This window comes from Falco peregrinus, chromosome 5, assembly GCF_023634155.1.
Source record: "Falco peregrinus isolate bFalPer1 chromosome 5, bFalPer1.pri, whole genome shotgun sequence".
NCBI classification, from domain to species: domain Eukaryota; kingdom Metazoa; phylum Chordata; class Aves; order Falconiformes; family Falconidae; genus Falco; species Falco peregrinus.
In genome coordinates, this window is record NC_073725.1 from 11,713,185 (window position 1) to 11,730,815 (window position 17,631).

Consider the following 17,631-nt stretch of genomic DNA (forward strand, 5'->3'; position numbering starts at 1 on the left):
CGCGGCATAAAACCAGAAAAAGCCTTAGCATAGTTCAGTAGATTTTTTTATTGCTTTTACCAACTTTCTGAAACGTTACAAAAGATAATTTTATTCTAGCAGTAATTAAAACAACAAAGGCTGGATCTTTCACGTTATAGACAAGTCTGAGGGTTGTGTGTTTTCTGTATAAACTGAATATTGATTCTACATTTGGAATAATGTTTCACTGGCTTTGGATTTTGTTATAAAGTAAGAAAAACATCATTGTAATTAGAAAAGCAGTCATAAAAAATTCGAACCGTAGAGCATGTAATCACATTTCAAATAATCAGTATTAAAATCAAAACTGCAGTTCAGCTACAGACACTGAACCCTGGAAGACACCTTTGCACAGGAGTATCAGCAACAATAGAAAGAAAATGATTATAAATTATGTGTCTTGCCAATAAAATCGTTTAGAAAAGTACTGACTTTCAAATTAATTTTTCCAAATAAATGTTAACAGATACTACATTCAATATGAAAGTGTCTTCAGATTAACTTCAATGCCAACTACGAAGTCTTGTAAGTTTTCAATAAAAACGTTACAAAATAAAAGACTTAAAATTACTAAGCAATTTGCTTTATTCATAGCACTACTTTTATGCTGACTCAAAGCTGTGCACCTCTAGTCTTAAAATCTGCCATAAAATAAATTACTGTTGGTACAAACAAAGTACTTCACACATTTGTACTGTACTCAATAATTAATTTGACCTAGATGAGTAATTAAAACATTACTAATTATATAAAGCAACAAGAAAACCAAGATCATTGCGGTGCTCATCTAACAGACTACATTTGTGAACTGAAAATCATGAACCGTTTCTTTTATGATTTACAGAACGTATGTAACAAGACAACCCTTTAAACCCGCGCAGGTGCTGCAACATCCCACCCATGTTACAAATAAATTTTACAGCCTGTCGAACCTGCCTTTGCAAAGGGCACAAATTAGGGAAGCTATCATGTAAAGACAGAGATGTAGGTGAAGCAAATGGTAACTTACGTGAGAACTTTCATTAAATGTAGAAAATAAATGGCCAAGACATTTGGTTGAAAATCCCCTACCAGGGCACCGAATTCTACCCCAACAGGTTTTATGATGACAAACTTGGCAATTTGGAACATTTCACTGAACAATCACATGAGATATTACATTATAGCTGCAAGATTAATCTAGGAAGGATTTATTACTTGGGCATGTGTAAACAGAATTAAAAGTGTGTCATTGCAATACATATGAAAATACTAAGAATGAGTTTTGTAGAATATAATTTAAACACGAAACTGCATTAAGTGAAATATTTTAGATGATAATTTAAATGGAGTGGTCAAAATTAAGACCTACACTTTATGTAAACATTCATATTTATAAATAAATTAGAAAAAGAAAAAAAAGGGGGGCAGGGAAGAAGAATAAAAAAAAACAAAGGAGAAAAAAAATAAATGAGGGGACTTCCTGAGGTGGCTCTGCAGCCAGATACACAGTAGCACTAAGCTCCATTCCGGGAAACTAAGGCATCTAAAAAGTGCAGGGCCGTTTATTTTCCTCTAACTGTTGGAATGGAAATACATTGGCGTAGTTTTTACAGGGTTTAAGCCCTACGAAAAAAAAAATGAGTGCACAGCAATTATCACTGCTCTTTTGCATCCATTAAGGCAAATCGTGTATCTACATACAGTAAACTACATCCTTAGCCGTTTTACTTTAATACTCTGTGTGATTTTTAAAGCAGAGAAGGTGTAAAATGAGCAGCAGATCACTTAACTATAGATTATCAATGGGCTTTTATGTACTTAATACCAGACCTTCACCTATTCATATGGGGAAAAAGTGCAAGCCTAACATGCTACTGACCACGAACACTGGAACTAAAGGTCACTGTAAACTGCTTTGCAAGTCATGGTATTTATGGCATCAATTAGAATACCTACACAATTACAATTGAATAAATACTGTGATTAGATTTGTGGGGCTTCGGTTTTGTTTCCTTTCAGCTTTACTAGAAAAAATATCCACTTCCTGTAGTATCAACCAGAAGGTAACCCTTCCAAAGCAGAAGCCAGATACAAGGTGTGCAGCACTAGGGAACCCTGATTTCAAGCATTAAAGGGTTTAAAATCTAAGAGGCATAAAGTAATTTGGGGGGGTTTTGGAAACTGTGGCAGGACTGTGAACATAAGCATAAAATACTACTGGGAAGACTAGTACAGAAGTAGTGTGTTGCGGATAACACTATGTAAACTGCCCAAAATATCTTCCCTCTGATTCAGCAAGAGCTATTTAGTAGTCAACAACTGACCTGCAGATGCATACTTACTCGTGGTTTTTTTTTGGGGTTTTTTTTTTTTTTTTTTCCTTTAAGTAATGCAGAAAGCTTTGGGAAAACATCTGCTATCATTTCATTTTATCTCAGTTTGACTGGAGGGAAAACACAGGTATTTTCTGAAAGAGCACGTTCTCAAGCTAAGGCACAAGCTACACTATTACCCAAGAATAAAGGAACATCTCCGCAGGTCACTACACAGTACTGGTCACACTGACAATGCAGACCTCACCAACTGTGCCACTGACCCGAGCCTTTTTATGACAGCTTGGATACCATTATTTGTATTGCTATACACTATGCTTTACTTTCTTTAAATTGACTTTTCAGAATTCAGCCAAATGAGAAAGGGGCAGAAAAAACCAAAAGCCACGTTATTTAATTACATTACATTTAAAGGGAACAGTAACAGTCTAGGTAATTTGAATGCTATTTTAAAATGTTTCTAATTTATTACCACTGATTGCTTTGTTTTTGTAATACACAATTACCTTCTCACCAAGTGACACTTGGCTGAAGAGCACCAAAATTCCACCTTAAGGGGTATTTTCAGATGAACTCTGCCCTCCTCCAGAATCAGCTCCTTTTGCAGTCCCAACTCTGCTAAAAGCAGAATTAGGCAAAGAGCATCTTCTAATTTTAAATGAGAAGATTCTAATTAAAGCCATTTTAGTATATCCAGAAAGGGCTAGTGGCAATTCAGAACGTAAAGAGACCATTTCAGAAATTAAAGCCAAAAACCAAGGCATAAGGCAAAAAGACATTAATAATGGAAATTGCGCTGGTAAGTGATCAAGTGATCAAGATTTTAATTTATAGATAAAATTCTCATTATTTCAAATATTATAATGCTAAACACGAGAAGTTGAAAATGTAACTACAATAAATGCACTGACTTTACTTTAATAAATGAATATTTACTTTTTTAATCATCTTAAATGATAAAAATTTATGCTAATCAAAATAAATAAAATGTTTAAAAATAAGTTGGTGTGCTATCATATATGCCCTTTACAATGGAGAGGATCAGAACTGTACACACAAATACCACAAGCAATTTGTAATCCATAAAATAATACTGATCATAAACCTATTACAGAAATAAACTACAGCTAATTTAATCAAATACGCAGTACATCTAAAAAATAATTAAGCAAGGAATACAGTTGATGAGGGCATGAAATACTCTGAAGTTTCAGTCTTAGAGCTGAGTAAATCAGACTCTGCAAGTCAATAGAAAAGTGTAAGTAAAAAACAGGAACAGAAAGAATTCCAGAGTACTAGTGTGGCAAGTGTGTTTCACTTCCTAGAGACCGGCTGTCTGTAAATCCAATGCATATTGTGTAAACATGAAAGTGTCCAGAATGGCAAATACTGATTTGGGACTATAACTACAACTACTGCACTCATATTGCTACTGAACAATAATGAAAAATCAAGAGTGAATTTGGGGAAAAAAAAAAAAAATATAAAAAGGTAGCAGAACCAGGTATTCGTATGTATTTTAAGGATGAACTCACCACCTGACTTATGGCTCTAGGCCACTTCTTTAAAATAGGAGAGACAGAATCCAGGAAACACTAGCATGTAGTGGAGACATAAAACACAGTAGTTCTTGTCAACAGCACATCGATATTTGTTCTATGAAATCACAAAAAAGTATACCCTGCAAAAACAAGCAGTAATTGCCTGCATGGAAAACAAACTTCTGTAGCGCACATTATAAACAGAGGTATTGTAAAATTTTAAGCAATGTGGACCAGTAATCATCAGCAAAAGCTGATTGAACTTTTATGCACATATTGATTATTGAAAATATGTATTCATTGCAAACTTCCTATTTAAAAATGAAAATAAATTTTAGAATAAAATAAATAGCTGAAGTGTGATTACCACTCATCTTATCTGTAGGAAAATCTCTCATTATGCAAGCATATCTACAGTGCCCTAAACAACGGCAGAATTAAATACATGTCGCTCCTTAAACTGGAAATCACACTTCCATGGTATAATATCCTACAGTGATATATATATACACACACAAATAAACATAACTGCCCTTGGTTCAGTTCTATAAAGATGTTTCAGCATCCACGTATTTCACAACAGGTGACTCTTCCACATTTATTTTCACACTTTCTGGTTTTTCAGGGCTGTTTGAAAGCAAAGAGGAACATATAAGGTTTGATTCACTTTAGTAAAGGTTAACTAAAAGATTTCATACTTCACAGTACGTAATACTAATAAACAGTATTCACAGGAATGGTTCATGCTTAAGGGAGAAAACACCAATACCTCATCTATAAACACCACCTTCCAGTCCCACTGCTTTTATTGATTCTATTGATTTTAAATTGTTCTGCAAAACATCATTTGGAAGAAAAAAGAAAACATAACAAAACCAAAAACCACAAAATGTCTCGTTAAAAATACTCAAAATTACATAATAAACAATATTACTAATACTGCTTAACTATTGGGCAGGGAAACAATTTTGTTCACAATACAAGACTGCGAAAATATTTCAGTCTTTTCATAACGGGAACCACACCTGTAACAACAGTAGAGGACAATCAGATATCTGTGTGTAAGTGTCCATTCAACCTAAAGACAATGAATGGGCTGGCTGCACCTGAACAGCTGACACTCTCAGGGACAAACACTGAACAGTGGCTTATCCAAGGACAGAAAGGAATGTCCCAAGATTACAGGGCACTTGTACGTGTAAGAGGGAGGATTCCCTAGGCATGAATTTTAGAAGAGAGAACACATCTGTGGAAGTTGCTCTTTAAAGGAAAAAAAAAAAACGTATTAGAAATTCATGAAAATATCTGGAATTCCTTAGAAAAATGAAAGTCTGTCTGGACTCCACAGAGTCTGTAAAATATGATAGATGGAGGAGGAACAAAGAAAAAGCAGTCTGGATCAGTTCAGAAAGGATTAAAAAAAAATCTAAAAAGTAATTTTTTTAAAAAAGGCAAGAATTTTAGGAAATAATGCCAACCCACACAACCATGTTGTCTGGAATTCCAGAAGACATTACTTGCTTCAGTCTGCACCCTATTTGAAACCTACTATCAGATGAAGACTGTTACACAGAAAAACTTAACAGAACTGACATGAAAAATTTACTGAGAATCACTTTTGACTGAGTAGTGGCGACATCTCTAGATGTCTCCAGCACCTACTATACAAGAAAGGGTAACACATACCTCAAAACAGCTACTAATTGAGCTCAGGCTCAAGGAAGTCCTGCCTTCTAACAATTTCCAGATGCATGCAGTATCAGATTGCCTCTTGAAAGAGCTAGTTTCTGACACCAGTGTTTTTTATTTTCAATTTGCAGTTTTAGCAAGTTCCCTTCCAAGACGCAATTTTTACCATACCAATCTCAAGCAGGGCAGGTTATGGAATCAAAGGGAAATGTCTTATAGCAAAATACAGAAGACAGGTAGTACCCAGTATTCCATCTAAGTAGATCAAAAAACACTGCAAACAGATCAGAAGCATCATTTGCTAGTGCTGCATATAATTCTATACTAACTAAACCTACCCAGGAAACAGGAAAGTGCAAGATGGGAGTTGTACTAGCTACCCAAAAACCAGATCTAGTGATTTTAATTCTTCTGGAAAAAGAAACAGAGCTCTGTACCTTTTCAAGCCTTACACACCCAATGACTATCAGATAGTATAGTAGAAACATCCACGAATTCTGTAACAGGTTTTTGAGAACTTAGCATGAAAGAGCACGATTAAAATACGAGGGTATACTAACACACATATTCTGTTATCTAATGCCTCTATTATCTATCTCCCTGAGAATCTACTGTATACTAAACATTTTTAAAAACTTGAGTACATCTAAAACATGTATTTGAACATTTTAAACTCTTGTAACAATACAGGCTGAAAATTCACTGAAAACTGTGCCTATGAGTGCACTAATGAGTCTCTTCAGCCTTTCCTATTACAATACCTTCATGTTCTCCTCTTGTCTCCTTCATCACCCTTGGCTGACCTACTGTCTGGGTGAAACAAAGCCCATGCCTAGCTTGGAGCAATGCACATGCTGACTAAACAGATGGTACACAAGTGCTCCGTGGCCAGTAACTACTGCTGTTTCCATGATGCAAGCTCAACAGTACTCAGCAGCTTGCACAATTACATATGAACACTCCCTTCACTGCCAACTCTTCCACCAAGATGTATTTTATACAAAACCTGGCAATTTCGTATCTCCAGAACCTGTCTTTGACAGATTTGGCTGAAAGGGATCAACCAAGTGAAGATGCATGGGCAGGCAGCAGGATTGCATAAACTCAGTTTTCCCGAATCAACCACACTCGGTCTCCCCTCTCTCCTACAAAAAAACTACTAAGCAATTGTGATGGAACAGTCCACAGGTACCAGTTCCTATAAATTACAAGCCTTTCAGGAAGTTGGGGATACTCCATGTAAATATTCCAAATTTGGTTTGTTCCCCTTCACAGATGACAGACAGGGAAGAAACTAGGACAGAACAGCAGAATGACTCCCTCCACAGAGTTCCTTGGTTGATGGGAAGCTCACTGAGCATGAGGCTCCCAGCCATCAGAGAAGATACGTGTCAGCTTACAGGAAAAGCTCACAGCACTGAGGACTCCTAATCTGTCTCGTACTTCACTTCAAGTATATTTCATATCCAGTAAAGGTAGCATTTGAGTCAGGTTTAATTTTTAAAGATTAAAAATGAGCCAGGGATAAACAAACCAACCAACCCACCCACCCACAAAAAGAGGGTGCAGGTCCTAAGGGAGCATAAAGCAACAATGAAAGTGTTGGACTCGCCTCTTATTCCCACTGGCATTTGTTATGTTCAGGATCAAACAATTCCCATGCTCATATACACTCTAGTAAAACTTTTTAGAAACCCTAAGCCCATCAGAATAGCATATAATAGCTAATATATTAGCACATATTGCTAATAATGCAAATAAGCAAATAAAGAGTAACTTTAAAATTGTAATAATACATTTAATAAAATAATTGGAATTCATTATAGAAATTGTTTAACTTCAGAGTAAAAAGCAAAAATTAAGTTCAAATTCAAGTTCCTTAGAAGTGAAAAGTCAAAGCAGATTTACAAACCACGTATGCTCATTTTTTCAATATACATTTCAAGAAATAAAAGTACAGTATTAGCTGCTAAACACAAAACCATAGTTAGAAAACACGTGAGTAATTATTATAACTACCTCAGGTTAGCTCTGGTTACTTTGGCATTCTCAGTACTCATGGCAAGAGCCTTCCACTGTGCAGTTTTGGCCATTTCGTCTGATATGTTTACAATTGAGGGATCAATGCTAAAGAACAAACATACTTTCTGGTTAGTATTCAACAGCTTGCAACAGCATTATACTTACTGTCACTCATCATTTACATCAGTTGTGCCTTCTTTCAATATTTACGCAGCCACAAGTTCAGTTCATCTCTTACAAATGTAATTCAACAAAAAGTTGAAAATTTAAGTCACTAGCGCTGCCTTAATCACATAGCATCATAAACCAGTTTTTCACACAGATACCACCAAGACATAGAGAATATTTGAGAGCTATGCCATTTCTAATTACCTGTAATCTCATAAAATTATTTTGCATGCTCAGAAATAATGAACTTAATCACACTGTCCTGCTAAGGCTTTCATTAATCAGAATTATTTTAAGTTGCTTCCAGGAAATACTCATGGGCAAAAGAGCAGATATTAATAAAATTCTGAAACTGGTAAATCAGTTGATATTTAAACCTAGTAAAAACCTAGAAGTCCCAATTATCTAGACAGATTTCAAGTTATTTTTTTTTCCTGCAGAGTCTTACTAGACGTTTTTCAAGACTTTTTTTTTTTTTGCCACCACCTCCCCAAGACCTGCAAAAGAGACAGTCACCCTCACAGATTATAAGCTTTTAAAAGCTATTTCCCCTTTGCTCTCCCCATGTTTATACGTATAGCAGATTTAGGTGTTGTCTGCAGACACACTTTCTGTTCTGTTCCATACTTAAGCTTCATAATGTACTGCAGGTTATCTGTAAGAGTTCTTCACATTTCATAGACTCTTTCAAAGCCGTTTTTCCTCAGCAATCTCCACAAGATGCAAGACAGTGAAATAAAAACCACACACACACACAATGAAATCATAACTCTACTGTGAAAGCAAATATTAATTCAAATGTGTTTTTTAAAAAAGCTTTAGCATTTTGCACTTTCATTTAAATTGCTAAAGCCTGATTAAGCCTGCTCTTGGAGCAGGCGAGCAGTTAGCAGGAATATATGTCTAATCCAAAATCTGCCTGTTCCCAACTCTGATCAGGGTAAACCAAGTACTACTCTAGATCCATAGCAAAGCAAATTTTTGACCTAGGAACTCTTAGTATTAGAGGGGCAAAAAAAAAGCTAGCAAGCTATTTATCTGTAACATTTTTATTGGTGTGTTGAATAGTTGTACAATACCTGACAACTAAACTGAATGCATCCCCAGTAAGGAAGATGCATACTGAGAAAAAACGCCTTTCCATCAATGAAATTCCAGCACTTCCTTTTGCGGAAGGGAACTGGTTATTCTGTCCTCACATCTACTTTCAGAAAATGACGTTTTAAAGTAAAAATGGCTGCCCATAAAAAAAAATTTTTTATCACAGAAATTATAGATTTTAGCCCTCACTTAAACCAAAGAACTGCACACTTAAGACTTTTTCTGAAAAATCCAAGCGGCTGGTAAACACAGGGCTCAACTGATGCTATTAGTTGCTCAATACTCAGCATTTCATGCATGGTAACACACAAGTATTCCATGAAAACTGACCAAGGAAGCTTCTTCACCTTGAGTACAGCTGGTCGAAATTGAGTCATCTGATCTGTTCAAGATGGTCATGTAAATTTATAATTAAGATGCAGTTTTAAAGAACAACGCAACACAAAAATGCTACTAAAGCACTGCAAGATATACCTTCATACTTTCTAATCATGGCCGAGTTACAAGCTTGGGAGAAAAAAAAAATTTAATTCAACTCATACGCTATCAGCTTAACTCAAAGCAAACTGCAGCATGTGATAAAAGAACTCCTCAGAGACCAACACTTTATTATACCTGTATTTTAGGGTTTTTACAGGAAAATCCAAATTTGCTTCTCCATATGCAAGGTGTACACTTTCACTGTCCCCTGTCTGAAGCATTCTCTCTGCTTCCTGTAAATTCCAAGTAAAAAGTTTGTAAGACTATTCATGCAGTAGAAATAAAAGAAGCATCTCATGCTGACAATTTCCACAGGGGGAAGGGGCATTTCCCTGTAGGCACTGGAGTTGAATGCAGGACATAATAGTTTAAGAACTTTTTTCTTTAGAAGCGTTTTATCCAGGTAGGGAGGACAGGGGAGTAGAGAAGGAGGGTGTGACAAGTTTTGCAAGGAATTCAGCCAGATGGTGTACAGTTAGGTAAGGCTTTTATGGAGGAGTTATATGAGCATGGTAAAGTGATGGACTTGGCAGTCCTGGGTTAACAGTTGGACTTGACGATCTTAAAGGTCTTCCCAACCTAAACGATCTTATGATTCTAAGCTGTATTACTATATTATCAGCAATTAGCAGTATGTTTTAATTACAGCACTGCAAACACAAACAAGCAAAATGTCCCTGATACAATGAACAGTTTTGTGATAAATTTAAGCAGGGTGAAGATCCCCACTTCACTGCTTTTCTCTCCCTCTCCCTTTTCTCTCCTAACCTGGTGAAAGACAAAGAAAACAGCATTTTGTGATAAAACCTGCTTCTTTCCACTTTGCTTGCTGATTTTAATCACAAAGAGTCATCATAGTTCCTAACAGCATCACTGCAACAGTGACTTTTCCTTATCTTAATTGCCATAATAGTCTCTCTAAGTATCATTGAGTATTCTTTAGCAATTTATGACATGCTTAGTTTGATTGTTTTCACACTTACTGCTTTCTCTTTTTTCTTTTTGTCATCTTCTTTCTTCTTTTTGCTTTCTGGCATAAGATCATCAAGCCAGCTAAGCTCTCTTTTGGTGAAACATAAATCCATGAGCTTGCGAATGAACACCAACGCTAGAACCTTAAGGGAACCATAAATGGAATCATTTATATTAAGCTACTTAAATGAACAAAAATGCACACATGCTTTCAGTACATTCAGAATCTTTAACTGAAGCCCTTTTTTGTAGTACTAGTTTTATCTTACCACGAAGTTAAATAATTTCCACTTTCAATAGCTATTCACAACTGAATTGCTTATTTTCAGGAAATGAAAAGTCCTTTTGTGTTTCAAAAGTGAACATGTACTATGGGTTCTTTTGTTTCTTCCCCACACCCTTCTTTCTTAAGGCAGCAAATACATTCTGAAGAGGTTCTGGATGATGCACATACTCTTGGACAATTATTAGTTTGTAAAGCAGAACACTTACCATCATAGGGAAAACAACAGCAGCTGCAGAGGCTTTAATCACCCACAACAGAACTAGACAAGTGAGCTGAACAACTGTAAAGATATGGACCTTCCAGAGCGGCACGTAACGTAGATAAATCAGGTCAGGTTGATGTTTGGCAGGCATTCCAAACAATTTTATACGGTCAAAAAACTGCATTGAAAAATAAAATCATCCTTCAGTTAGTTATTTTCTTTCCCTCCAGAAGGCAACAAACATTTTTAGTGGACTCCAGAAACAATATAAACCCAAATAAAGTATTAATGAAGGACACTGAACATGCAGTGTTGGGAGCATTTTCTTTTGTTGGGTCATCCCAGCCCCCCCAGTCCCCCATTACTACTACAAAATTTCACAATATTTCAGGTAATTCGTTGCTCAGCTATACTACTGAAAGAACAAATGCGAAGTGAAAAGTGAAGGTACAGCACAGTCTGAACATGACACTCAGGAAATTATCGTAAATACTATTCAGTCAATATGGGCTAACGTTATTGTTGCTCTCAAAGTGTTATAACTTCCTTTTCATTTAGTGTAAAACAGAAGCGAACTGCTCATTAAAATCAGACTTTACCTGAATGCCTTTTAATGAAGATACTCCCATGTAAAGAAAGACACCATACAAAACTGGCATTGGAATAAACTGGAGAGGAAAAAACCATCCACAGTTAGTTGTAGAATCGGCGTGGCTAACAGCAGTCCATATTGGCAAAAGACATGGACCCAGGTTTTCTTTGCATTATATTTTACTGAAGTGAAATCTGTGAAAGCTGCGGTTCTTTTATTTATAAAGAAAATACACACATCACTGAGCAGCAAAAAAATCTAGAGCTAACAAGGCCATCATCAGGATTTAAAAAGTAGTTCCACCTCTGACCGCCTATTAATTCAATTTTCTAGGTTGCAACCATGATTACTATTAATGCTAAGTATGCTGCTTTATGTTGCTATCTGACAGGAACTGTATTGAGACTATTAGCTTCATGAAATTGCCAAACGAAGTTTTGCTTTTGATCACTATCTTGCATTTCTGGAGCAGATTAAATAAAACACTGAGCTATTAAAATATCCTGATTTTTCAGAGCTAAATTTTGCTGTAATAAGATCAATTTAAACCTTACCAAGATAATGAAGCTGTCCACTGATTTCAGTGGCATTTGCATGAAACCTCTGCAGCCTACACAAAGCAAGCAAAGTCTTCTTTGCTCCTGAATTCATGACACTTCTGAGTAAAGGACAGCCAAGATACTATTTGAAATCTTAATAAAACCAGCTACCATCAAGCCTGAACAAAAGCCTTTACTGAAACTTAAATAGTGTGGATTAAAACTACACCTTAGGGATTTGTTACTGCATAGACAGATACATACATGCGCGCGTGTGTGTGTATATAAAAGCTAATGTCTTCACTGTAAGCTCTAATTTGACATGCTAATAACTTCATTTATGTTAACTTTTACTGCATTAACTCAGTATAAAACCATACATGAAACAAAGCCACAGCAACCTACAGATGCAAGGCTTTGTTCTCCTTCTTTCTTTTGAACAGTAAGGGCCATTCACATTGAAAAGGAAAAACATTTCATAAAGAGCAAAACAGTAGTAACACCATTCCCATTACCCTTGGTTTCAGAAAAAAAGTATTAGTTTCTAAGAAACAGCCGTTAAAACATGGGCTAAACCTCTAGCTTCAGCAATTGGCACCTTTATCGTTCGCTTTTTAGCAACAATAAATTTCAGTATTTCTGCTTTTGATCCTGATCATTTGTATTATACAGCTGAGCTCTTGGCAGCTTTTCAACCAGGGATTGTCAAATCTGAATAGTCATTCTTAATAACTGCCATTACCTTACTCTTTTCAGACCTTTACATTTTTTAACATTTACAAGTGATCAACTATTAAGAATTTATAATACGTACCTCTAATTACTAAACTACAGCTGTGTGTTCATAGGTTTGTTTCTTCCCATTATCTAAACTTAAACAGCCATTAGAAGCCACCTTTTTGTGAAATTACTTGTGATCTGTCTTTGCACAGACTTTTACAAAGTTCTTTAAAGGTATTCAAAATTATGCAATTTACGCAATGTCTGCTATTTCTGCAACAAAAAGACAGTTTTTTAATTTCTCCTTTTAACTACTGGATCTGAAACAGCAAAGGAGGAGTTGAATGAATTTTACTCAAATCTGAGCAAAAAGCCAACCGAATGATTGTTTTTTTTTCTGGAAGTCTTCGAAAGGGCACTATGGACATAAATTAAGAAACAGTGTAAACTGAGGCCACAATACGGCCCGCAAAATCTCTATTACACAGTGATGATGCATAAGATAATCTTGATGCTTCAAAGATCGAAGCAAGTTTAAAAAGCTGAAGATAACGAAAAGTGAACAATGTAATTTCTGATGATCACTTTTTCTGTTTATTCTGCTATATTATAATACTTCCACTCAACTTGATGTGTTTATTTATCACACTCCTTTTCTCTCTCTATTTATGACTCACATAAAAATACATAATTATGTTAGGGAACACAGACTCAAGAAACTAAAAAACAGCTGGCAAGAAAAATCAAGGAACATGGACAAAGGTTGTTTTCTTCACTACTCACTACATTGGCTAGTTTGCTCAGATTTCATTTACTTGTATCTCCCCCCATCATTTCTATACAACTAACACCTCTTAAAGAATTTGAGAATGAGTCCAGGCATATTTTACTTAACAGAATTAAACTTCCTCACATTATGAAATGCTAAATCACAGTATCAAAATCAAAGCACAAAGAAAATACAAATATTTTGGAAAAAACTGTCTTTCACCTTTAACACAGAGGTCATGAACACTGACAGCCCCATCAGGACAAAAATCATCAATCCTGTCACTCGCTGCTCCCGGATTCCCAAAAACTTTGGTTGCTCTCCTGGTGCTGAGCATTCAGATTCAACTTTCAGGCTGTTAACATGACTTATAGACAGGACAGTTGCAGCAACAAACCACGGTAAGCCCATGATAGAACATATCCCCAACATAACACCAACCATGAGCAGATCAAGATGATAACCACAGCCTTTCTGTAAAATTAAACAAACAATTTGATAAACTTTATTTTTATATGATACCATATTTATAACTTAGCTGGTAAATAACAGAAAACTACAGAAGTTAGATACTTTGAAAGTGTCCACAAAATTGTATTTGTTCTTTATTAGTTAATACACACATTTATTTAGTAGCTGTTGCAGTATTTCACAGACTCGCAGAATGAATCTGGTTTAAAAACTTGACTTTCACAAAACTTGAGTTTTGTGAAAATGACTTTTACCTTCAGCTTATGTTCCTTCCTGTTTATAATAACCGCTGTTATTTGCTGATCCATGAAAATGAGAATGGTACAGAGTAAAGCAGGAACAGCAGCTATCAAGAGTGTCCACCAAGGATTACTTCCAAGAGGATCTATGAACCATCCTCGGTCTTTTCGAGTGGGCTGAAAAAACAAATTATCAACGATATAAATTAAATTACTAAAATATAAAGCATATTTTATTGCTACAAATTGCAACAAATAGATCAAGTCTCTTATATATGTGTTTAGATTTTTTTCTAATGGCTTTGACCAAAAGCCGGATTTAGCTCTTAAATGTGAACATGACATTTATATGGAAAAAATTAAAACAAATCCATTCCATTCCTTCATTTTTGCACATCTGCACAAAAGAATGCTTCCTTTTCAGTGATATTGTAATATAATGCATAGTCTCTTCTGTCAGACGAGACATACATACAGAACAGAAGACAGAGTACTTCAACTACATTGTAAGTAAAAAAAATAAATTTCTGTTTCTATACAATTCCACTGTTCTACTGTCTATGAAACTGCAAGCGTTTAAAACATTTTGGGGTCGTTTAAGTTTTACTTTTTTATCTTTTTTTTAAAGGTTTTATTTCTTACTTCAAATTTCTCTGGAACATGAAGCTTAGGAGAAGGTACTCCTACAAGGTAGTCAATCACAACCATGATTACTATAGTCAGAAATACTGCAAAATCACTGATGGTAGAACGAACCTACAAAGAAAAGACTTGTGTTAACTCTTGCTTCGTCTATTTGTATTGTATTACACTACAGAACATTATATAGTTTTTAAAATAAAAAGGGAAAATGTAAGCTGCCTGCCCACATAGCATGAAGTTGCAGAAGGTAAGTATTCTGTACAACGGTTCATCTGATTATCTCATTTAAATGTGATCTACTGCAAGAAGCAAATTACTTAAAATAACTCCTTCGTAAGTTTCCTGTCCCCTCAACCCTACTAGGAGGCTGGGCCATAACAGCTAGTCTTTTTGTAGCTTAATTCAAAAATATCAGTGAACTGTTCTGAAATCAATACCCATACATTTGATGTTTTAATAGATAAGAGCAGGATAATTTGCAATCTATTCAGGTTATCAGATGACTTTAACAAACATTAGGAACACACCGTAGGATGAGCTGAGGTTTGTATTTTGGCTAGGAGAAGCTGTATAAGTCAGCCCAAGGATATTAGCCTCTATTAGAAATAGTAATCCCCTGAGAAACCTCTCAGAACCCTTCATACATCAGCAGTCCGGGGAAAGCAATCAATTGTTCTGTATGGCTAGGTGAGGAAAGCAGTAGCAGTATTATCTCTCCAAATGATACCCGACAATAACTATTAATATGGGGAGACAGACTGCTTAGGTCTTCTAATGTTTGGAATATCTTGTAACTACAGGAAGGTAGAGTAAGCACTGAAATTTCTGCAAACACTTTTTTTCCTCTACTGCCTTCATTTTTTGAATTTTTAGCTGATTTTCTATTTTCATTTCTTTTTCTGCCTTAAAAGAAATCCCTCAATACAAAGTTCTGAAGCAAAATAGAAAATTCAACTGTTAAGTTATACTAATGTATTTATCACAAGATAAAAATAGTCTAAACAGAATTACCTTAGTGGGGAAATAGCGTTTGGTCTTGAATTGCTTAAGGAAAGAGGAGAGGAAAAATGTTGTAAAGAATAATATGACAGACCAGAAGAGAACATCTGGAATGTATGGTCCATGACGGCCACAAGCTGATCCACGAAACACACCATGAAATTCTAAACATTCCTGCAAAGAGAAGAACTCCTTAAATTTCTACGTTTTATTCATTGAGTACATTCAACCTAACCTGCAGCTCCACAACATAAAACATATTTGAGAACTTTCACAATCCCAAAAAGGGGATTCTCCTTCCTTCATCACCACCTCATCTTGAAATGCAAAAAAATCCGCATTGTCTGTTCCAGAAGAGCCACAGTAGCCATCACTGATGATTTTGGGATGACAAAATGCTGGGAGATGCGCAAGAATAAAAACTTCTTTACATTCACCTCATTTCTATTCTATTTCTCAAAGCATCACAAGATTGAATGTATAAATAAAGACTGAGGACTAAGCGCAGGAAATGCAGACTATCCAAAACCAACTTTCAAGCTAATGAACATAAACAGGCATCTCCTCAGTTTCTCCCACCTCTTTATTCTTGACTTTGTTTTGCCTCGATACAGATAAGAAACAAAGACTCTTACAAAATGAGATTAACCCAACTGTTAAGAAAAGAAATAGTTTCTAGTAAAGCAGAAAAAGCATCGCAAATAATGGATTTGAATAAAAAAAGAAAACAAAGTCAGATGATCCCTATCCAAAAGGCTCACTGAAATGCAAAGTGAAGAATTAAAGTAGACACATGGAGTACAAGGAAACAAGAAGTCAATAAATCAAATAGTTGGAAGCAGCATTGCCGCAACCTAGTCTTTAAACAGGTTAATTTATTGAAAAATTTAACTTATGACAAAAATTCACCCCATTAACAATCTACTTTGATTATAAGCCCCACCACATCCTGGATCAGTTCTGTCTCTCTGTGAAGACTGAAGATGCTTAAGGGAATGAAAAGGTATATAAAATAAAAAATAAATATAGAATAAATATAAAAACTAAGTTCAAGAGAAACTGCCATCCTAAGTGATTACGGCAGACCAGGAGCCATCGGTGGTACATAGCAAACACTACAGCTAAAACTCAAGTAAAGCACTGAGGTTTTCCATAGCACTTTTGCTGTGCAAAATACCTACTTTGATTGTGAACATCTAAGGCCCAGACACAAGGAGAACCCCTACACAGGTAACTACTGCCATTTTAGATTGCCTCAGATGGCCAAAGTAGGCACACTCAGCTAGCAAACGCAACACAAAATCTATAGTAGATCCAAATCATTCAAGATGTAGGTGGAAACCAGATGCCAGGGTATGCAAAGTGGCCATGGACAGATGTGTTCAGGCAACTGATTCCCACCCAGGGAACTGTTAAGCAAAAATGTTTCTTCCTAAAAACCTTCAGTATCACTTCCACATAGTAACTTTCCTCCTCTTCATCTACCCAAAAAATTAGATATTGGTATAAAATATCAAGTTCAGAAGGTAATGCTTTCAAGCCTACTCCTTCAAATAGCTCTTCCCCTTTTCTTTTAATGTTCAATTTTCCAAATAGTTTTTTTCTTCCCATCGGTATTTAGATAATTTATTTGATTCTGTTATAGTTTTATACCAATGTCTAACAAACAGATTAACACGTTTGCTACCACATTTTAACTGCAGATTCCACCTTCACGTTATCTTAAAATTATTTGTTCACCCTTTCCAGGAGACTGAAGGAAGCAATCTCCTGTTTATCCAGCTCATCATATTCATCTGCACTTCAGAAAGAAGGCTGTGCTGCTTACCAGGATGAAAGTGGCTACCTCAAGTAAACATTTAT

The 17,631-nt window shown here is 35.7% G+C and overlaps 1 protein-coding gene across 8 annotated transcripts in view; it reads right to left on the minus strand.

The window, feature by feature from the left end:
* Positions 1-28: 28 nt before the first annotated feature.
* Positions 29-17,631, minus strand: part of SLC4A7 (solute carrier family 4 member 7) — a 97,618-nt gene continuing 80,015 nt past the window's right edge. For all 8 annotated transcript variants that reach the window (XM_055806946.1, XM_055806944.1, XM_055806943.1 and 5 more), the window contains 10 exons: positions 15,781-15,942; positions 14,770-14,883; positions 14,143-14,304; positions 13,640-13,891; positions 11,397-11,465; positions 10,802-10,975; positions 10,321-10,452; positions 9,473-9,570; positions 7,586-7,693; positions 29-4,504 (listed from right to left, as the gene is read on the minus strand). In XM_055806946.1, coding sequence (XP_055662921.1) covers positions 4,423-4,504; positions 7,586-7,693; positions 9,473-9,570; positions 10,321-10,452; positions 10,802-10,975; positions 11,397-11,465; positions 13,640-13,891; positions 14,143-14,304; positions 14,770-14,883; positions 15,781-15,942 — 1,353 coding nt within the window. In that variant the 3' untranslated portion in view covers positions 29-4,422. The remainder of the gene's footprint in view (positions 4,505-7,585; positions 7,694-9,472; positions 9,571-10,320; positions 10,453-10,801; positions 10,976-11,396; positions 11,466-13,639; positions 13,892-14,142; positions 14,305-14,769; positions 14,884-15,780; positions 15,943-17,631) is intronic.